Source organism: Nomascus leucogenys, chromosome 16 (genome assembly GCF_006542625.1).
Source record: "Nomascus leucogenys isolate Asia chromosome 16, Asia_NLE_v1, whole genome shotgun sequence".
NCBI classification, from domain to species: Eukaryota; Metazoa; Chordata; class Mammalia; order Primates; family Hylobatidae; genus Nomascus; species Nomascus leucogenys.
The window spans coordinates 34,983,583-35,007,537 of record NC_044396.1 but is presented as its reverse complement, the minus strand read 5'-3'; the positions used below and the strand labels follow the sequence as shown (position 1 = coordinate 35,007,537).

The 23,955-nt window shown below is 37.4% G+C and overlaps 1 protein-coding gene across 1 annotated transcript in view; it reads left to right on the top strand.

Annotated features, from left to right (window-relative positions):
- KCNB2 (potassium voltage-gated channel subfamily B member 2) overlaps positions 1–23,955 on the top strand; it is a 397,201-nt gene that overhangs the window by 16,462 nt on the left and 356,784 nt on the right. Inside the window, exon 2 of the mRNA XM_003269422.2 lies at positions 13,544–14,215. Within this exon, the coding sequence (XP_003269470.1) occupies positions 13,637–14,215 (579 nt within the window). The 5' untranslated portion in view covers positions 13,544–13,636. The remainder of the gene's footprint in view (positions 1–13,543; positions 14,216–23,955) is intronic.

Genomic DNA, 23,955 nt, shown 5'->3' with positions numbered 1-23,955 from the left:
CAGCCAAATAGTTTCCAGCATAATAAACACAATTTGTAAACATCTATATGAAGCTAAAGTAGAACATTATGGTAATCGTTTTTGTCATTTTTTTACATCTGGGGAGCTATTTTATTGCAGGCATTTTATAACATTCGGAATACAGTGCTTCATGGGTAGTAGATGCTCGATAAATATTTGTTGAATGAATTAACAAATTAATAAAACCTCAAAGAGTTTTTAAAATTACAAATGGGGGCTAAGACTATTGTGTCCATAAATGCATACTATATTCCACAAAGCCCCATGAATTAAAATATCCATGTCATTTGCTGGTACTTTATATTAGTTTCTCTTCTTTTACAGCGATACGTTTAAATCAGGGAGACAGTTTCAACTAGGTGCTAGTTAAATACATATTCAAGTCCATAATGTTATCTGGGCCTACAAAACACGTGCTAGAACACAAAACCAAAAGTTCCTGTAATATTCTTTGCAGTGATCCTATGGTTTTCTTGAGAGCAAAGGGCTACTTTACCCAATTTTGCATCATCCCCCATGCTCGATACATAGTGACAGTCAAGTAACATTGTTTTGGAAGGAGGAGACAGAACGAGAGAGGAATAATGGATCTAAATCACTATTTCTTATTTATATTTTATGGTCTTTTTCCATTCTGACCATTATTGGAATAGTAGAAATTATAGACTTATGTTGTAGCCAGGAATCATTAATAATAAGGTTCAACTCACCAGTATTTATAGGTTTCACTGGGTATGAGATAGTCAGATTACTCTTGCTTCACATTTTTTCTCTTCCATTGTTTAAATTGTATATTTATTTTTGGTGCTCTGCGGTAGCAAAGTCTAATACAAAGAACTAGGTTCAGAAGCAGGAGCTTTAGCTACTGGCTCTGATGCTGAAAAGGCCCTGTGAAGATTGTTTAAATCTACCAGTGTTTTTCACCTAGTTACAGTGGACCCCTTCTAACTATAAATTTTGTATTTTCAACATTTAAAAAATATTGGCAGGCATCTATTTTGACCATAAATCTTGAATACTAAGACTACTAGCATTACTTCTGAAAGTCACATACTAAAACTTATGTTTAGTTTTAAAAATTCAGAGCTGCCAAAACAGTTGCCAATTCTACCATCTCTATCCATAAGAGAATTGTAACGTGATAGTCGATGTTATACATGTCCTTCAGGCCAAGGGGTAGACAAAATATTATAGGAATTATTTTTGTTTCACTCTTAACTTCAATATCATGCTACTAGGATTGCTCAATATTGATCCTATATTTCCGCTTATTTATTATAGGCATCCAGAATCCTTCAATTCAAGGAAAATTCCCAGTGTCTTATAAGGTCAAGAACATGGTCTTTGGATTAAGATAATGCTGGGTTGGAATCTCGGAGGCAGCACCTCCTAGTTGTGTTGTGGGCAAGAAACTTACCTTTCTGAGCCTCAGTTTCTTAACCTGTAAATAAAAGATAATAATACCCACGCCAAGGAGGGATGAGAAATAATGAGAATTCTCACCATGCGAATTAACTGCGATAAGCACAGTGGCTACATATAATAATCACTCAATATTTGGTAGGTGATGAAAATGATAATCATTAACAAAATTCACAAAGCAAATGAGATCATAACTTTGGCTCTCTGTCAGATACAACTCTAAGAATATCCCTACCTTCTAGGAAATGTAAATTTTACTTATGGGCATTTTGATCTTAAGCTGAAATAAAATCCAAATTGTAAAACTGAATCCATCACAATAGCTTATTTTACACCGACATGTTCTTTTATTATAATCCTGACTACATGCATCTTGCAAAGATGAAAAACAGTGCTTTAAATATCACCATCTCTGAATCCAGAAAAACTAGTTCTTTCCTTGAAGAAAAAAAAAATGAAGAAAACCCACAACAATATTAAAGAAGAATTTTTTAAAGGAAAATAGAATCCATAATTTCACAACCCTTAACCACACTACTCCTTTCAATGAGAATAATAGCCTTCATTTATTTTTGAGTATGTTCTCCCTTTGTCCATAGTAACATTCTCTGTTATATACTGTTGCAACCATAATTATTATGATTTTTCCACACTGTTTTTCTCATTATTTATTTCAAGACTGCATCATCTGGTACAAGTCATGTGAACTCAGGGCTTCAGTTGGTCCATCTGTGGTCCCTAATTTTTATATTTTTATTTTAGAAAATGTTGATGGAAATCGATGAGTTCATGTTCCTCACCAAATGCTTTGATATTTTCTTATCAAATTTTGCTGAATTATATTTCTAGCAGTAAATTTAACATCCTAAGATTCATAGATGCTAGTAGGTCATCTTGCTCATCTGCCTTACTTTTTTTACCATTAATTATTTATTATTATTGTAGCTTCCTAGTGTTTTACACAACAGAGACACATGGTAGGTTGACAGAGGGGGCAGGGGTGAGGGAAGGAATATTTATAAAGTGCCATACACAGATGGATGGTTAAAAAATGCTGTTTAGTCATCCTCGCTAATGACAAGGATGGATGGAAAACATTATTCCCAAGGAATGTGGAGATGGTGGTGTCTATAATTCAGGGAACCTCTTCCCTTTTCTATCTAACAATGAATAGAAATAATATCTAATAATGAATAGAAAAAAATCAAGCATACAATCGATTTTGACAAAGTCCAATTTTTAAATTAATTCCATAATACCATTGATTTGTTAGAAACTTGTTTTTAATGCTTGAATCTAGAACACAGTGTTTCGAGTACGAGTAGTCAGGGAAAGAAAAAAAGGGACCTCCAGTTCATGCTATGCCGAGTGTCCCAAGGTGAATTTTGGAAGCGGTCTGCTTTGAGGCTGAAGGTATGGTATCTTAGCCCCTTGGGACTATTACTACAGGATATCTTAGACGAGGTAACTTATGAACAGCAGAAATTTATTTCTCACAGTTCTGGAGGATGGGAAGTTCAAGATCAAGGTGCTGGCAGATTTAGTGTCTGGTGAGGGCCTCTTCCTTAAAGATGGTGTCTTCTTGCTGTGTCAAGGACACAGGCAGCTCTCTGGGGCCTGTTCTGTAGACACTAATCCCATTCATGAGGGCCCTGCTCTCATGACCTAATCACCCCCAAAAGGTCCCACCTCTTAATACGATCAACTTGGGAAACAGGATTTCAACATAGGAATTCTGATGGGATGCAAGCATTCAGACCATAGTACATGGCCACCTGTGTATTGTGATTAGAATACATCAGGAAAGACTCTCACCTTTCCCCTCACAGGATTTTCCCATCTCGATTACTGCCCAGCATGTATTTCCATTATTATAGGATTATTCCTTTGAGGCCGCACATGGAAATACATTCTATTATTCAGAAACAGACAATTGTTGACAGGTATAAGCTTATATTTTGAAGAAAAAAATGGACTTGCTAACTTTGATACGTTCTTTTCTTTTATTTTTTAATTGGTGAAAATGCCATCATATTGAAGAGACCCTCACCAGACATGAAATATCTTTTCTAGGAGTAAGTATAAGCTGAGAAATGGAAAATTCACTCGTACAACATTTTAAATTTAAGAAATTTACCAAAGTCAACTTTTTCCTATTCCTCATCAGTCCAGTGGAAAATGTAGATGAGTGGTAATCACACAGAAATCTCACAGAACCATAAAATTGCAGTGACAGAAAGCACTTGAGGGCCATCTTGTCAACATCCACGGACTAGGAGTTTCTCCTGTGTATACCTGACAGGTGATCACCTGGGTCTACATGAACACTGCCAGGCAGTGAGCCTGGTAGTTTTTTGAGGTAGCACTGTTCATTGTTGGGCAACAATAATTACTAGAGAGTTTTATATATGTACAAGTTGTTTTCTACCTAGTTCCAGGAAATCCAGCTCTTACTTTTAACCCAGGCCTTGTTAAAGTTGGCAAATAAAGGTCATCAGAACTTCTAAATAAATTGGAGGTTATCCATAATAATTGGTATTATATTATGTTAACCAAAATATCTAACAAAACAAACAAGATACTAGTGCTTTGAAATTTATTACTTATTCATTCATTTTTTGGGGGTAGTCTACAACATGTGTTAAGCATTCATATTAGGTGACACAATAGCTAGGTAGAAAAGATGCAAAAATGGATACAGAGATGTTTGTCAATTATAAATAACTCACGTCAAGTAGATGTTTCCAGGTTTAAGCCCTCATGGCCACTTGTACTTTGCTGTTGTTGCTTTTATTAGAATTGTAGTTAGTTGCTTGCATGTTTGTAGAATATCTTTCTACCTCCATGAGAATGTAAGCTGCACCATGTCAGAGACTGTGCCTCAAGCAGCGTAGGGGTTCATACATATTTGCTGCATGATAAGAAAGGATTCTAATTGAATAGTTATAATAATTATAATAGTTATAATGAGAAAAGCACTATAATAGATAAAACAAACTTCTAACCCACTGAAGCAGGAAAGATTAATTCTTTCTGGGAAGGTATTATCCTTGATCTTGAATAATGAGTAAAAGTTTATTAGGTGGAAAATGCGGAAAAGAACATTTCATACGTGGAAGTCATATTGAATTTGGGGAATGGCAGGTAACACGAGGTAGTGGGAATGAGAGGAAACTGAATTTTAAATAAATAAGGAAGGACATAATTAAACCTGATTATTTACTTTTTTAGTTAACTAATATTTATTGCATGTCACCTGGGGCACAATGATGAATAAGATCAGATGTGATCCCTGCCCTCCAGGAACTTAGAATCTTGTGAAGAAGATGGATATTTATCAAATAATCAAAGTAATCATCCCAACAAATATAAAATTGATGTTGTGACAAATGCTCCTACAGATGAAAGGTACCTGGTTCTATAAGTTCTTACAGTAGGAGGATTATTGTATCGTCAAGGAGGTCAGGGGACAATAAGATGTGATCCTTGAGTTGATATCTGAAGGTAAAGAGGGGAAAGAAACGATGTACAAATTCCCTGTTCCCTGTGGCAGAGGGAGAATAGCACATTAAAGAAATGAAAGAAGGATCTATAACAGAGAGAGAGAGAGAGAGGGTTGGGGGAAGCAGCAAGGGACATGTAGAAGCACAGAAGTAAGTGAAATATAGACCTTGAAGTCTTTGTATAATGTTGTGTCTTCTTTTTTCTTTATTTTATTTTATTTTATTTATTTATTTTTTTGGAGATGGAGTCCCACTCTGTTTCCCAGGATGGAGTGCAATGACATGATCTGGGCTCACTGCAACCTCCGCTACCTGGTTCAAGTGATTCTCCTGCCTCAGCCTCCTGAGTAGCTGGGATTACAGGCACGCGCTACTACGCCCAGCTAATTTTTGTATTTTTAGTAGAGACGGGGTTTCACCGTGTTTCCCAGGCTGATCTTGAACTCTTGAGCTCAGGCAATCCACCTGCCTCAGCCTCCCAAAGTACTGGGATTACAGGTGTGAGCCACCGCACCCGGCCAGTGTTGTGTCTTAATCCTGAGATCCAGGAAGCCATGGGAGCATCTTCTATAAGAGATGGCCCTGAGCTGATGGTGTTTGGGCTGTAGTGTGCAGAACTGACTGGAGAGATCCAGGGCAGAAGGAGGTTGTTACCATCAAAACCAGTGCTAGGGAAGCAGAGATAAGGAAAGAGCAGTTCTAGGAAGTACACCTCTCTTTGCAAGAACACAGTTAAGTTGCCTGACTGTGGCCATTACCCTTTATTGCAACAAACAATATGTAGGAGATAACTCATCTCAACTTGGTGTAGTTTGGATTAGTATTTTGACATGGGGATAGATTAAGAAATAAAAGTTTTTTAAAACTCTGACTAGAAGGTGAAAAGCAAATAATGAGGTGGGATTTAATGGAAAGAGGCTTGTATAGACAACTAGAGATCTGGGTTCTAGTTCAAGCTCAGCAACTATCAACTGAGGTCAGTCAAGTCATGCGACCTCAGTTTTAAAAGATGTAAATAAAGAAATTGGACCAGATCATATCTAAACTCCCTTCTGCCACATTCTGTGATTGTAGTCTCAAAACATGGAGGTATATAAAGCATGGCGTAATACTTAAATCATAGAGACTTCTCAGTATTTGAGCTTTTAATACAGGCACATTACATATAATGTGTTTGATTATGGAGAAATAGGAACGGAATGATAATTTAAAGTGTATTTTTACTATGAGACAGAACCCCACTGAGAAACAGTCCTTGTACATGAATATTACTACTAAACATTTCAAACCAATCATTACATGATCTAAAAGTTAATTTTTACTGGAAGAGACCTAACAAGTTGTTCAAATCCTATCCAAATTTCATGAACATTTCCATATTTGGTTTCATAGAGGATAAGTCTATCTTATGCCAAACATTCAAATGGAATGTAAAACTTATGTCATTCACCCAAATAGTGTATTGTGTCATCCATGTGGAATACCAGGTAGTGACTGAAGTTCGTGATTTATTTTTCAGGATATTACTGGGTGGCCCATTGTTTCCCATTCCTTTCAGTAGTACCAGTAGATTCTCTGTTGGTTGCCTTCCTTATTTTTTTCATCACCTTGCATCTTTATCCCCTTCATTACACTGTGAGACTGGGAAGACTTGCAAAAGGAAAGATTTAGAAGGACACACCTTGGGTGCCAGTGTAAAGGGCACTTTTACCATCATAATAGAAAACCCACTAGCTGAATAGCTGAATGTGGATATAAAAATGTGAGCCCTTTTCTGTGTGCGTTTTGAAGCACAGTAAAAATTTCCAGCCATCACTATACCTTGTAGTCTATAAAAGGTCCAAGATGCTTTATAATTCAATATTATATTTTTCAGAATAAAGAAAGGTTTTTTTCTGGTCAGCTATGTTTTATAAAAGGCCATTTTTCTAAAGACAAATCTGGTGTTTTATTCTGTAATTTTAGTGAACATATATGTTTAGGGCCTAATTCTTTAAATAATTATCCTGATGAAGAAAATTTATATTATGGGTCTAAACAAAATAGTTTATTTATAAATTTGGAGACAGCTATGATATTGAAAGATGCTCATATTACATATCCTATTTATTACTTGTCCCCTTCTTATTGCAACACAATGCTTCCTTTGACCACTGAAAGGAAAGCTTTTAGGATTTCATCTGAGTGTATCTAAAAATAGCATCGGTTATGTCAAGGATAAAAGTTCTAATTTTTTTTTTTTTTGAGACATAGTCTTGCTCTGTCACCAGGCTGGAGTGCAGTGGCACAATCTCGGCTCACTGCAACCTCTGCCTCCCAGGTTCTGGCAATTCTCCTGCCTCAGCTTCCCGAGTAGCTGGGACTACAGGCGTGCACCACCACTCCCAGATAATTTTTGTATTTTTTGTAAAGATGGGGTTTCACCACTTTGGCCAGGATGGTCTCGATCTCTTGACCTCATAATCTGCCCACCTTGGCCTCCCAAAAAAGTTCTATTTTTTTTTTAGACTAAGGAGTATATAGTTGTGCTAAATTTGAGGAACAAATTGATATTAGCCGCCTTTGATTGCAGAAAAGAAATATCACCTTCCACTTTCTAAGGACAAGGACAGCATTTCAGTTATTCCTAGAACTTTATGTATTAAAAAATAATAAACAGTATGAAATTTATTAAATATTTCTGACCAGGTTCTAAAGTAATGCAGGTTGCAGGTTTGTTGAATTTCTTAGAATAGCTGAAAATTTCCAGGACCTTACTTTAAAATATATATATATATGAATTATATGTTTTTAACTTCTTGCTATAATGTTATTGGTTTTTATTAGTAAATTTCGGAGGTGCTTTTAAAAATTGCAGCTAACAATAGAATTAAAAAATTTACTTTGATTTAATCTTCAGCTAGCAGTTACGATGCCTTTCTCTTCAGATATCTACTGCAAATCATCTTGTGGCTCTTTGAAACATAGTTTCTACAGAAACTTACTACTTAATGCTATACATGAAAATTTAAGAAAATGCCTTAGAGCTATATATGGAGTGATACAGACTTAAAGGTCTCAGAGCTGTTTGTTTGCAGTGCCTGCTCAGCATGTTCTAGCAACACAAAAATGAAATGTTAAACATCACTTACATCTTTAGAAAGGTTTGCTTTTTATCTTCACAGGATCGCACATGTGACTTACCCTGCCTGGCTCCATGAAAGAGGTGTCAAGTGTATGACATAATGCTAGTATTTTTGAGACTACAGTAAACCCCACTCCCCCTCCAAACCTGGAGCCTCAAGCTGTAATTAGGATGCCATGATAAGAAAGTTGTGTTTTGTCAGTTTTGGCCCTGAGCGGGTGGCAGCATAATGCCACGCTGCTGTAGAAGCAGGGTGCAGCTGTGCAAAACTTAAATGTTTGTTGTTGTTTATTGTTTATAGAGCTGCTTTTTTTTTTCTCTAGAAGACTAATGAAGGGATGGTGAGTACATTTGCACTGGCTGACTGATTGTAGCAAGCTTAACTTTCAATTGATTGAACGAAGTGAAATAGATCAACAAACTGCCAAAAGAAAATATTCACTAAGATTTTGCCCTTGACATGAAAACAGTTGTTCTGAGGTCTCAAACAAAAGTGCCTTCCGTTTATACTGACAATTTATGTTTATAAATTATTCACAATTGCATAATATCTACACAATTTAAGCATTGAATTATTGCATTTTATATTATACTTATATACAGAATTGAACTACATGATTAATTTTATGGGGTAAAAAATCATTATGATAGACATAAATTCACTTATGAAAGTATATGTGAGAAAATGTAACATCATATCCACTTTAATTACTGAAATTAAAAACGTAAATTTTGCGAACACTCTAGGGTTGTAAAACACAATACCCTTACCCACAGGGAACTGGCAAGTTCATTGCTAGAAGTAAAATTAATATGGCAGAAAAGGACATAAATTTAAAATGAAAAGTTAAAGGATAGAAAATCAACTAAACACTAAATAAAATAAATGAAACATTCATGATGTTCTGAAGGTAGTCTGTTTCAAGCCATGATAAATATTAAAGTAAAGTTTATTGAAATGAAATATGAAAACCACCTTCCTCAAGAAACTAGACATGGAAAATGTTTCATTGACTGTGAGGCAGCATGATAAGTTTATTTCTGTCTAAAGTAAGGATGGTGATTAGAGGGCATGGGGAGGTAAAAGGGGCAGAATCACAGTGAAAGGAAAAAATTAAGCGTCATGGGAAATAAAAGAATTTTAGGCATGGACATGCCACCACTTAATGGGTGAAGAAATTAAAGTTCAATTAGCAATTGAGGGTGATGTGGAACTGAGGTGTCCTGAGCCTCAGACAGAGCCCCTTTTATGATCCCATATGACCTCCAATTCTGTTTAGATGTTTTTATCTCCTGGAAGGTATTTTCAGCCTAGGAGGCCTCTGTATTAAGATTGGCTACAGAAAACTTAATGAAGTATGTATAAGTCTGAAAAAATACAGTTTGGTTTTGTGCTTGTTTAAGTGGCTGTGAGGGTGGAAAGATCTAGGGATCAGGACAGGAAAGGAGGGAAAGAAAAGGAAGAAAGATAGGTAGCATGTGGCATAACAGACATGGGGGAAAGTAAGAGAAACCCACAGAAGAAGAGATAGAAGGGAAAATGGCAGGCAGGCAAGGAGAAAGGCTCAGTGACTTTCAAAGGCACTGTTGATCAGGGCCTATGCTCTGCAGCTTGCATTTATTATGGGCTTATTCTGAAGGCTTGATTAACTTTTGGAATACTATTCACAGGTCTTCAACTGCTCAGGAACTTAGGCCTTTGAGCCTGCACCCTTTATCAGGTAACAAGCAGAACATTCTGCCCAGGGAGAATAAAAAATCTTTTAACCATGGTAACAATAATAAGAGCAGATCATTTTTAAGTCTTAAGAAAATCAAATCAACAGGCCATTTTCTCACCCTTAGTTTCTCTATCCTTGCTATGAAGAAAGGGCATTGAATTTCAGTTTGTCTTTTATTGCGGGACTTGTAATCAACACTGGATCTCTTATAATAGAAAGTTCTTGATCAGTGAAGAAGATATTTTGGAAGTTAAGTCTTATGACCTCTCTTCACTTGAGACACACACCCTACAAAAAGGAAAATTCACTATACACAATGCACGTGAAATTATTTAAGACAAATAGTGACCTACCAGTGACTATGTATAGCATTTCCTTTTTTAATGAATTCTTCAAAATAGCAAGTCACATCATGCCCTTTGCCAAAAACAAATGAGATATTTGTGTCATTCTGGAGTTAGTTCTCTTCCTGGAAAACCTCTTATCTGATATTATAATCAGTTTGAAAATGATTTATCTTCTTCATATTAGCATAAAACATGGTGTTCAAAAAGAGTACATTTATTTTATTTTTATTTGTATTCAAATTCAAAATGCATCAGCTCACAGTTTGTTATTTATGTGAACAATTCAATGATTGATTGTTGAGATGACAGTGTACCTACAACTAAGTTACTTAATGGAGACTCCACATTCAGATTAATCACTGGAATTGCCCCATCTCTAATATTTTCAGCTGTTTTTGCCTGATCCTGATAGTGTTGCTCAATTTTTAACATATATATAGTTCATCATCACCTGAATATAAAATTAGAACATGAACATCAGTGGCGCCAAAGACAGATGCTGTGAGGTGCCTGTTATGTGTGGGCTGAGGGCTCAGTAGAGAAAAGTTTGGACCCACAATCCCAGGCCTGCCTTTATAATTCAATGGGAAAGACAGAACATATATGTAAAGAGAAAACTTAAAAGCTAGAATTTATTTAATAGACACTAATATAGCTTTAATCTTAGTTTTCTTTCAGTGCTTGGAAACCAAACTTTAGGGAGAAATATGAATATTCTTACTCTATTCAGATATACCTCCTTGTAGTAAGCATTTCACATAAACAATCTCATCTAATCATCATCATACTGTGCATGAAATAGATACTATTGTCTTTATTTTGTAGATTAGAAAATTCAAGCCCAGAGAATTTAGGTTGCTTAGTCAATCATTATAGATCTTCTTATTTTTGTAAAGATAAGCATTTTTGTCATGTGTGATGAAAGTGTGTGTGTGTATATATATATATATATATATACATATATGCTTAAAATATTCCTGTAACTCTGTAGTTGAAAAAACTCCTGCTGCAAGTATATTTATTGGCCACATTTGAAGTATTTCTTATATAGTCCATCTACATTTTTCATTACCTTGACTTATATTCATTCAAGAGGATCTTTGCCTCCAGAACAAGAAATAAATTTAACTTGCAGGATGGAGAAGCCAGAGGCATGCAGAAATTGGTGTGTATCCTTAAAGAGAGTTCTAATTATAAGGACCTCTTAAATCTAACAGTTTTTCCCTTTAGTATAAGCTGTTGACTGTGTGAAACATGATATTTTACATTAAAGGTGGTATTTTGGATGAATTGCTTGAAGCTCTATGATTTTCTGCAAAAACATGAGGGGAAGATAACTTAAGACGATGCTTGCTGCTGCAGATCAGAATAACAGATCAATAAGAGGGACTACAAGAGCAGTAATGCTTTAAAGAATTAGTACACAGGAGAAAAGAGCTATGAAGCAGAAGAATATACACACACACACACCACACACACAACACACACACACATTCTGATGTATATTATATACACATAACATATAAACACAGATGCATTTTAAATAACTAATCCCAATAACCCCATTTTTGCATTTTCTGGCCACATATATTACTTGGGTCAGCTCTCTTGTGGAAAATAATTAAAGAATGGATTAACTGTTTAATATTTATTAAACTTCTACACTGTATAAGCACTGTGCTTGGTGATAGGAATGTAATAATAGAGAAGATGGTCTTTGTCCTCAAGAGTTCCCAGCATACTATGGGAAAGGTATGTTGCAATGGTATGGTGGAAGTTTCATGATCCCAGAGTGGGAATATTACAGAGCGCTTTCTCTAGAAGGTGAGGTTTGAGCTGAGTCTTGAAAAGCAAGTACTAGTTAGAAGGAAACAAGAAAATGTTTCTAGAACACAGTATGGAAAGGCCAGGAGCTTGAAAGGGAATGTTGTGTGCAATCTGGGATTGCTGGAATATAGTGATGAGGGAAAGATGAAAAGTGAAGGTGGAGAGGAGGCTGGACTTACTAGGACTAACTAGGCTTTAAAGTGCTGGTAGGACTTCAAAAATAAAATTCCAATAATGATGACATTTTGCAGGGTTTAAAGCATGTAAGTGGCAAGGTCAACTTTGTATCTTAGCAGAGCATTCTAATAGCTATGTGGAGAATGGTTTTTAGGTGGACAAAACCCAAGTTTGGGATCCAATTTAAGGCTGTATTAGAAGTGTAGGCAAGGGCTGGGCACGGTGGCTCATGCCTGTAATCCCAGCACTTTGGGAGGCCAAGGCCAGGGAATTGCTTAAGCTTGGAAATTTCAGACCAGCCTGGGAAATATAGTGAGACCCTGTCTCTAAAAAAAAAAAAATACAAAAATTAGCCAGGCATAGTGGTGCAAGCCTGTAGTCCTAGGTACTTGGAAAGCTGAGGTGAGAGGATCACTTGAGCCCAGGAGGCAGAAGTTGCAGTGAGCTGAGATTGTGCAGTGAACTGAGATTGTGCCTGGGCTACAGAGTGAGACTCTGTTTCAAAAAAAAAAAAGAAAGAAAGAAAAGAAAAGAAGTCTAGGCAAGTGATGCTGAGAGTTCGAACCAGCATTGTGGTAATAGGAACCTTGGTAACAGTGTTGGAGGCCTTAAGCAATGGTTAGGAGGTATAATTGGTAAGACTTGGTGCTTATTTGGATGTGGTTGGATGGATCAGGATTTCACAGAGTTTTAGTGAGGGTGACTGGGTATGGGGTGGGGAAGGCCATAAATCTGAGATGGAGAATGATCAGGAACTGGTTGGGCAGATTGGCACCTTGGTCAGTTTAGCTAAAGATGTCTGTGGTTTATCTAGAAGGAGTTGGTCAGGGTGAGGTGTGGCGGCTCACCCTGTAATCCCAGTACTTTGGAACGCTGAGGCAGGTGGATTGCTTGCACCCCAGAGGTCAAGACCGGCCTGGGCAACATGGAGAAACTCCATCTCTACAAAAAATATAAGAATTAGCCAGGTGTGGTGGCACGTCCCAGGTACCTGGGAGGCTGAGGTGGGAGGATCATCTGAGCCCAGGAGATCAAGGCTGCAGTGAGCTGTGATGGTGGCACTGCATTCCAGCCTGGGTCACAGAGAGAGACCTGTCTCAAAAAAAAAAGAGTTGATCAAGCACATGGATCTTCTAGTCTGCAGCTTGAGAAAGAGGTCTCTCATGACATGTTTGGGAGTTGCCAGCCTATAGGTGTACATCACTGAATACACAACCTTTTCTGTGTAGTACATTGTGTTGTCTTTTCCCCCTTTCCTATATACTAAAGCAAAGATGTGTATCTCCAAAAGTATCTAGTCGTTAATATTGTACCTTCTGGTTGTAACAACAGAATGATTCCATAGAACAGGAAGCACTCTAGGAAAATGCAAGTAACCAAGTGATTGTTGCTTTCTTCCAGCTTTGTCAGTGGAAATGCCTGCCCCAGAGGGATATTGCTTCAGTTGACCTCATTTTTTAAGGACCCTGGCTCTGCAGCTTTGTCCAGTTCAAAATGGCAGAAAAGGCTCCCCCGGGTTTAAACAGGAAGACTTCAAGGTCGACACTTTCTCTTCCTCCAGAGCCTGTGGACATTATCCGGAGCAAAACATGCTCCAGGAGAGTTAAAATCAACGTGGGGGGCCTCAACCACGAAGTCCTGTGGAGAACGCTGGACAGGCTGCCCAGAACGCGCCTGGGGAAGCTTCGAGACTGCAACACACACGAGAGCCTCCTGGAAGTGTGCGACGACTATAATCTGAATGAGAACGAGTATTTCTTTGATCGGCATCCAGGAGCCTTCACTTCCATTTTAAATTTCTACCGGACAGGGAAACTCCATATGATGGAAGAAATGTGTGCACTTTCTTTTGGCCAAGAACTTGATTACTGGGGGATTGATGAGATCTACTTGGAGTCCTGTTGCCAGGCCAGATATCATCAAAAAAAAGAACAAATGAACGAAGAACTGAGGCGAGAGGCAGAGACTATGCGAGAGCGAGAAGGAGAAGAGTTTGATAATACCTGCTGCCCTGATAAAAGGAAGAAACTGTGGGACTTGCTGGAGAAACCTAACTCATCAGTGGCTGCAAAGGTATGAAACCCATGGTATTGCTTGCCTGTGTGTGGTCAGAAAAGATGCTATCTACGTTCTAGAGAGTATAACTTCTTTTTACTGTTTTGGTAACACAGAACAAAGTGTGGCTACACAGACAGTGAAAAAATCGTTTCCAAAATCTTATTTAGTCCAATATAGTCATTCATCCTGGTTAATGACATAAAATGGCATTACCCTTTCATAAATATTTGTCTGTAGAAAGGGGCCTGGGCAACAGAGAATGAAAGAGAATCCTGGTTTTCCTGGTGCTGTATCATGTTGGTGACTTGGAGGTTGAGGAGAAAGCCCTAGCTCAGACCCATCAGGCACTGAGTCTTGTGGAAGACGAGGGCCTGAGCTCCATCTTGAACAAAGGGAAGGTACTGTCACTGGAAGGAGAGGAGGTACCTCTTAGCCTGGCTATGTAGAGGTTCAAGGAAAGAGACGAGAGCATGGCCCCAGGTAGCTCAGAGGGCAAGTGCCACACACATGAGGAAGGGACTGTTTTATTAAGCTGTGTGAAAAATGAGTCAATGTCCAGAATGCATCCACGTACCTCCCCTTGTGAGGCCTCCTTTAACAGTGCATGTTTCTGACTGTTAATTTTTTTTTTTACAATTGAGGTATTACCATGTATCAGAGTTCATAAAATATTTGCTTAAAATGAAGGTAAATTCATATTTTCCCATTGTGACTGCATATATCTAAATCTCACAGTAAATTTTTTGTCACTAATTCCAGTATGTAATTCAACTGCGTGATTCTGTTTGTCTGATTTTATCTAGAGCTTTCAAGGTTAGCTCAAACCAATTTCCACTCCATATATTTAGTTCTGTATTGCAGTATGAATGATAAGTAAGAATTCAAAAAGCCATCTTTAGCTGCAGGAGTATAGTATTGACATTTTGTGCATAATGGATGAAAATGGAGTACGAGATGGAGAAGGGAAGAGTGTGTCATCACATGAATTCTTTTGATTTACTGTTTTTTCTAAAATCTTCTCTCTTGTAAACAGTAATGATTTTAGAATTTATAATAGAACATATGAGATTTTTGACTGGAAATTAAGATTCTACATGATAATCTATAGCACATAAATAATGTAAATAATCAGCTAATGCAGGTGATCATAAAACTGCTTTTTGTTTGATTTTCTTTCTGGTTGACTTCTAAAGGCATTTTACTTTCCAGCCAGCACATGCACCTAAGTGAAATAAAATGAAATCTGTTGTGTATAACAAAGAAATGCATATTTCGTGGCAAATAGAAGACTTTAGGTTTTTTTGTAGTTTTGGATAAGTTGTTTACTTTCATTTTACTTGTAAGAAAAAAATAAATGTGCCGCATTTGTGGGTTTTGATTGAGAAAGGCTACTGCTCTTTCCAATATCAAGTGTTTAGGTACATACTCGAGTTACTACTAAAAATACGGAGTGAATTTTGAAAATGAATGAGACAGATTCTGGATTTAAGTGAGTATTGTGGGTGTTAAATGAATTCTTTCAAGACTTTAGGCAACTAAGGAGTAAATCATTGTTCCATCAAAATTTCCAGAGAAAGTTAGCCAACTATATAAAAATAAAGCAATTAAGTCAAAGAAAATTTGAAAGGTTATTGTGGTTTATTTGTTCATAATGACATTATTAACCTATATCTAAAGTTAAGTACTGTTACAGAAAAAATTTAAGATATATGTATGTATTCCTGAAGAATTTCTCACAAGGATAGAATAAGGTCAATAACCTGATTTCCTACACAGGGGAGTTTATTTAATCTGTAAATTTTAGAAGAAATAGCCATTTCTTAATCTCTAAGAAGGTAATATGACCATGGCTCATTACAATAGACCTTTACCTATGTATCCAACATATTATTTAAATTTGCTTCAAATTATGTCTGTATGTATAGACAAGAAATCTGCCTACAAACTCTACCCAGCAGCCAAAGACATTGGTTTTGGAAAATTTTATGTAGTTATAAATGGTACATTTGTTTCCACATTGTTAATCAAGCTAAGTCAATCTTCACTATAAGTTGATGCTTTACTAAATTTCCATACAGGATTTATGTTTGTTTATTTATATGTCTATATTTTCCTCTCTGTTTGAATAGTGAAATATTATGGAAATTGTTTACATTTGATTATATAGCAGTTTAGTGAAATTATTGTTCGTTTGTCTGAGGTTTAGAGCCTTTTAAAATGGCTCTGTGTGATGTCTTATATAAACCACTACCTTTTCCTGTAGTCTTCTCGAGTCCTATAACTTGTTTTTTTTTCTTTCTGGAGTAATTCTTGGTGAGGGAGTGGTAATGCAGGTATGTGTGTATAGTATTTTCACAACTTAAGAAAAAGTAGTAATATTACAGCTGCAGTAGAATGATATTCTAGCCCTCACTATTTACTTTATTGTATGGGTACATCAGGCTATTTTCTATGTTGTGAAGCTCTTGTGTAGGAATGCTTGGAACCTTCGTGTTCATCCTCACTTGCTTGGGAGGTAAGATAGCTTTAAAGCAGAATATCTGTGAACCTTGCCTTTCCAGTTTTTGCTTATTCAGTATGGTAATTTGAACATATGCTCTATGTGTGCCACACACATCAAAGTAGATACTTAGACACTCCATTCTTTCCAGAATTTAAAAATATTCTTAAAATATTCTCTTAACTGGGATTTCATATTATTGAAAATATTTGTGTGCTTTTCTCTTTCAGTTTTTATATAATTTAATAGATTCCTGTAATGAAGAAAGTATAAAAGCTATAAGATTATTTGCCAGATCCCTAGTATGGAAAGAAAAACTTGACCCTCTCTATCAGGTGTTACATAACAGGCTAAAATATCTATTCTTTGACATAAAATAAAATATTCAATAATCAGTTAAGTAATAATTGTTCAGCCCATGCTATATGCATCCCCTATGATACAAAAATTATTAGAAGGTCAATTGACCTATTATTTTTGTCTTTGGGTATTTCTCTGACAATAACAAGTCAACTCCTATGGAACATGTTCCCTGGTGTCACATAAGGAGCCACTTCTCTTACTTGGATGTTCTGGTGTATTAATAACTGAAAAAAAGCCAAAACAGGGTTTAACAATGTGGTATATCTGAAATATTACATTTAACAAATTAACATTTTTGCACATATATAGAAAACCATGAAATATAATCGTACTATTCAAAATATAATGACAAGGCTAATAGAAATACTTATTTCTTAGTTCTCTGGGATATGGTGTGATTTGGTAATGGGACACAGGTTTATATCTATATGATGGACTCTGTCATTTTTGACTCTTGTCAGTGTATCTTGGTGACTCTACATGTCCTCATATAGAAATAATGTACCCAGTTTAAATTTGAGGTGGTTTATGAATGTGTGGCTCAGCTGAATGGGCCCAGGGCATGACTGGAACAACTCCCTGGGTTACCATGACAGGAATTGCTGGCTTTAATGTGCCTTTCATAGGATCGTGCAAGGGGAAGAAAAGGGCTCAACTTGCTGCCAGTTTCCTGGGCAAAAATTGGAATTTGACTTGATCCTGTACCTCTTCCAGGCCAGGGCAATTTAGTCAGTCTCTGGACTGGAAACATTTTTCTCTCTTTTCCTTGGCCTCTTCCCAAAGAAACTGCAGTAGCTATTTCCCTGTAAATATTGCATATAGTGACTTCAGTCTAAGAGGTGTTTAAAAGCATATTTGAGAAATGGGTCTTGTGGCAGGCAATATTCTCAGCCTTTGGGATGAAACAACAATCAGGAAGTAGCACAGCCCACCTGAGATCTGAAAGAAACTAGACTCATCAGTACCACACAGGGCCCTCACTTTGGATGTCTTAAGAAGGTCAAGAACAAAGGAAATCAGCTGGGTTTCTGGCAAATCCAGCTACCTGGGCTCATGGCTGAGTCCTCTGAGGGAAGCTTCACTCTAAGAGCATAAGTGGATGTGTGTGCTAGGTAGTGCCAGACAACAGGCTGATCTCAGGTGTCAGGTCAGGAAGCTAGAACATAAGCAGCCCTTATTGGATAAGAACAGCAGGAGGCAAAACCTGCAGAAACACATTTCTATTCATCTGAACCAAACAGTGAGAGCACCCAGCAGCTTTTTCAGGAAGGCATACAGGTCAAGTGGGGCATGGTTTAGGATCTGCTTCCCACTCCTCAATTTCCTCATTTATCCATAGCCACCACTTCCTCCCTCCCTTTCCCCTACTCCTCTACCTGCTGCTCCTCTCTCTCTCAGGCTCTCTCTCTGTCTCTGTCTGTCTCTCTCTCTCTCTCTCTCTCACACACACACACACACACACACACACACACACACACACACAAGCATATCTTGTGCCCCTCAGGAACTGGTTTTATTTTAGCTTAAGAAAAGCGGGGAATGATTGACTAGAGAAATATTTCAACACTTTTTTTCATCAATATCTCCCTAAGGAGAAAAATTAAGTTAAATTGAAAAATGGAGTTCAGAGGGCCACAAATGATGGTACTATGTAAGTTTTTTTATTCCTCCTCACTAGCACCAGTTTTCTCCCCCTGAAAATGCATGGGACGGAGGGAAGGAGATGACCGCGTTTACTGCCTGCATCTTACTCCCTGCACACATCCACAGGTCCATTGTCGTTGGCATGGTGCAGCACGGCAGCTGAAGGGCCAGGAGACCTTAGCCACCCTTGGATCAAGTCGGGAGGTGCTCGTGGCAGATAGGCAGTCTGTGCTTGGAAATTCAGCTCTCCACAGAGCCAGGGGTCCAAATTATGAGTTTCTTAGATGCTGGTACCTGTTTGGTTGCCCTGCTAATAACTCCTTGAGAACTAGCCCCCTATTCCAACTAAATTAGAGTGTAGGCCTTTCAAGCCACAGAAATAGTAAAAAGAAAATAAAACAAAAACTCCTTTGTACTTATCAAGGGAGAAAAAAATACATAACATTCTCATTCTATTTATAGTATATGGATCAGTTATTCTAATGCTTTGAATGAAAAATGAAGGAAGGCATTGGAACAGAATCATAAATGATTTTCTTTCAGTTCAAGAACAGAACTTTCACATGTTGTGCTTGTAAGTAGATCCAGCCAAGTGAACAGCTTGGGCTGTATAACACTCTTCGTTTAGCTTTCTGATGACCATCTTAGTGGTAAGAAAATATAACAATAGGCATTAAAACCACAAATGAGCCAAAAACATGAAGTGGTGCAGTGTGAACAACACAGAAACCCCTCTACACCGAGGCCCTTCTGTGTACCGTGCAGTGCTCCCCTCTACACCGAGGCCCCTCTGTGTACCGTGCGGTGCTCCCCTCTACACCGAGGCCCCTCTGTGTACCGTGCGGTGCTCTCCTCTACACCGAGGCCCCTCTGTGTACCGTGCGGTGCTCTCCTCTACACCGAGGCCCCTCTGTGTACCGTGCGGTGCTCTCCTCTGCACCGAGGCCCCTCTGTGTACCGTGCGGTGCTCTCCTCTACACCGAGGCCCCTCTGTGTACCGTGCGGTGCTCTCCTCTACACCGAGGCCCCTCTGTGTACCGTGCAGTGCTCTCCTCTACACCGAGGCCCCTCTGTGTACCGTGCAGTGCTCTCCTCTACATTGAGGCACCTCTGTGTACGCAGTACTGTCATTTTTATCTGCAGTGGGCTAATTAGCATGCCAGTCGCACTGTTTCTGTATTGGTGGTTTACCATTTTCCTTTCTTTCCTTTCCTCTCTACATCCCATCTGTACAGATTAAGCTGTTTGTGTTCTTCCAACCACATAGCATAAGAGTTCAGAGATGTTAACAGGAGATGATAGAGTTTAAAAGAACTTGGCTAATCTGCAGGGGTTTAGCTTGAAGATTTACTTTTTCCTTTCTTAAAATGTATCATCCATGAAGACTAACGGGTCATAAACCTGAAAGAAGTAAGGCATAAGAAAATAAAACAGATAAAATAGAAAACACCATTGGGTTTTGGTTTAAATGTCTCAAATATTGTTTTTTAGCTACAGCGATCCTATTTCCAGATCCATGCTTCTTTGCTTTCCCGGAAAGGCTGCCCTGAAAACTCACCACTCTGTTCAGTTGGCCACATTTGATCATGGGAGAGAAGGGCAAGAAAAGAAGAGGAAGTCATAAAAAGTTCACACCCCCACATCCCATTGTGACCTAAGGTGCCATAGGTTATGGAGATAGTACTGGCTAATGCTTTTTGTCCCAGTCTAATTATTAATAGCATCTCTTTTTACTCTTCAAAGTGTCCCAGTTTGCACAATGAACTAAGTCATCACCTTGCAAGTGAATATTTTTGAAAAAGTAAATTACCCAAGAATCATGCACTTTTTTGTTCCTCTTTGCTTCTTGGTTGCATCTGAAGAGGGCCAGTCTTAATTTCCAAGCAGTTTTTCCATCTCTTTAGAAAAATCATTAGTTTTCATTAATATTAAAAGACATCAGATTCTTTTCAAGCTTTATTTTTTAAACCTCAATAAATACATTAATTATCATTTTCAACATTAAAAAAGGAGTTCTTTCTATATTACTTAGTGTTATCACAAAATTGAGTACATCAACAGTGTTTACATATTCTGACTTTGAAAATTTATATACACTGCTTTGATTATTAGCGGGTTTGTTTTCTTTATTTCAAGTGAGAAAGTTTGTAAAATAAATGATCTACTCTTTTAGGTAAGCATAAGTATTATGAAGGAAGGTTGCAGTATTTAACACTCTTCACTTTGGAAGACTCTAGAAGGGTTTGAATAATGTTTTTGATTAAGTGTTTTTATCTGAGTTTTATCTATCATTAAAAGGAAGAAGACAAACAAATACTTTCCAAATGCTAAGAGTTTATAAGAAATTTCCCATGGGGCATATACCTTGACTTCAGGTAGCCACCCCGTATTGTTTACTTTTAAGCATTAATGTTCTCTAGTGGAACTTCAATCTGAAAGTTCATCTAATAAATACACGAAATTGCTTTGCTTCCTCAAGGAGATGGTTTGTCATTGTCTTATCCATGTTTATTTATATTGTTACTATTTAGCTTCCCCACCCCCACCCCCCACCCCCCCACCTCCCCCCCCACCCCTCCCCGTCCCAGCCCCAGCATGTTACAGAGAATCTTATAAGGATTGATACATTGATATATATGGTATATATTGATATATTAATAGTCATACTATTGATTAGCATTGTGATTGTGATATGGTATAGATACAGCAGTTAGTTATACTGGGACTAAACATGAGAAGATGCTATTTTGAATGCCACTGATATTTTCCTTTTTCTTAGCCACTTTTATGTTTTTTAGACATATTTGGCATATAATATGAAACAAAATATTCTCTTCCCAGAGAATCTATAGGATTGTTTGTTAAGGAATGTTGAATTAGTCAGTTTTATTGAATATTACATATCACATATAAAATATTGAATATTTTATTGAATGCTAAATATTGCATAAATTGAATCATGGAAACTAAACAGCTTTGGGCACTTTATTAATTTTTAATTCCTCTACATTTCTAGTTTGTTCCACAAAAGAGGCAGTCCACTAGAAATACATACACTAATTATTCAAATAAAATTTAAAATAATTTAGAGCAAAAAATAGAACTAGAAGAAATGTATTTTAAATCATCACAGTAACTCTAGAGAATGCTTTGTTTTCCACGAAATGTTTCAAATTATTTTAATTAACAAATGACAATCTTATAATTTTTTTTAAAGAGTTTGAAATTCATAAACAAAATATGTTCATAATTTTTAAAACTTGCCTTTCTGGCCCTACCTGACATTGCTAACTGATCCCAAGTAAGAGCCATTCCTAACTGAGAGACTCTATCTGTATACCCATTTGAATTGATCATTCGGATAAAGGAAGGTGTTTTCCTTTATCATAATTAACAAAATTGATTTGAAAAGAATTATGATCCGAGGTCAGGCGATCGAGACCATCCTGGCTAACACGGTGAAACCCCACCTCTACTAAAAATACAAAAAATTAGCTGGGCGTGGTAGCGGGCGCCTGTAGTCCCAGCTACTGAGGAGGCTGAGGCAGGAGAATGGCGTGAACCCGGGAGGCGGAAGTTGCAGTGAGCCGAGATCAGGCCACTGCACTCCAGCCTGGGTGACAGAGCAAGACTCCATCTCAAAACAACAAAAAAAAAACAAACAACAAAAAAAAAGAATTGTGATCAAAACATTGTTCTATAGGAAAAAACAAAGCAGCTGCTAAAGTACAACTCATGAAATAACCATAGATTACAATAGTTATTTTTATTTTGAGCATTGACTTAGCATTGGTGGTTTGATTCTATTTGAGAATAACCTCAGAGTTCCATGGCATTTGGTAATCTGTAATGCCCTGAGGCATAAACCTGCATTATGTATAATGAAAGCTTGGTGTGTAGGAGCTAGTGACTTTGAGAGTGAGCAAGCTTAGCTGGTCACCCAATGCTGTCCACTTTACCCAATTTGTTTCTTTCTCCTCATTGTTATTTGTACTAGCTCTCGTTAAATGTTACTGTATTTATAAGGGAGATTATGTGGCATAGTAGAGATTTATAAAGCTCTCAGGACACATCCCTCATTAAAAATATTCTACCTCGGTATTCTAAGAGGTGGTAGAAACTTTTTAAGATAGCAGTAAGCTTGGGAATTATTTTTGCCCTCTAACAGCCTGGTTGGTCATTAAAATCCTTTCTCCCTCTGCAGCAGGACACAAAAAGATGAAGGTGACCCCAAGCCACACCAGCAAGCTGTTCCACATAGTATGTGGGCACTAGAGGCAAGCTGCACTTACTGTATCTATCAGCAACATCCAGTTCTTAACCTCCTTTCCCAGTGTCTCCTGGACTGTAGTTGATGATCACTTTAGAGTTTATAAGCAGAACATTGAAGGACTTGAAGAGACTGAGACTTCTCTGCAATTGCTGTGTCAGGCTTAACACAAACATAATGAAGCTAGAATAAAACAGCTACTTATGGATGAATGAGAACAGAGACATGTAGTAACTGGCACAGAGGCAGGAAATAGAAAAATGGAAGAGGAAGACATTTGCTTTCATCTCTCTAAAGTTTTTCCAGGAGATACTAGGAACTAATATCAGAACTATACCAGACTTTGCACCTATATAGTATTTATTTTTGGCTGTGCATATATCTAGGTTTAAGTTAACTCCTTAACTAATGCATAAAATGAATGTATTTTTCCACTTAAATCATCTCCTTTAATGTCTTTACAAAGTTTTAAGTAAAAGAATTCCTCTGGATATTACTAAGGACAGGTACCTGAACCCAACTGATGTTTGTCATCAAGTTCTGTGTCTAGGGTGGCTGAAGACAGTAGCAGCAGCCCTCACTGAGTGGTACCCAGACAAAGTCTGTTGTGTGTGTGTGTGTGTGTGTGTGAGAGAGAGAGAGAGAGAGAGAGAGAGAGAGGGATGTTACTCATCTATACTACCACCTCTTCATGAGAGTATGTTCTATTATAAAGAACCCACCTGCAGAAAAAGCAATGAACTTCAGCATGTATTTGGCAATTTAGAATAGATGGAACTTTGTCATCCAAATAAGACAGTCAGCCCATTCAGAATACAAACTTTTGTGATAACCTGATAGGGCATGAAAATTCATAGGAAGTGCTCTAATGGTCCAAGAATAGAAGGAAGAAATATTTTTATTAGTCTCCCAAGATTTTGTTTCAGGATGCTAGAGGTCATTGCCACCCTAGATTTCACGCTTTAACTTATCTCTCAT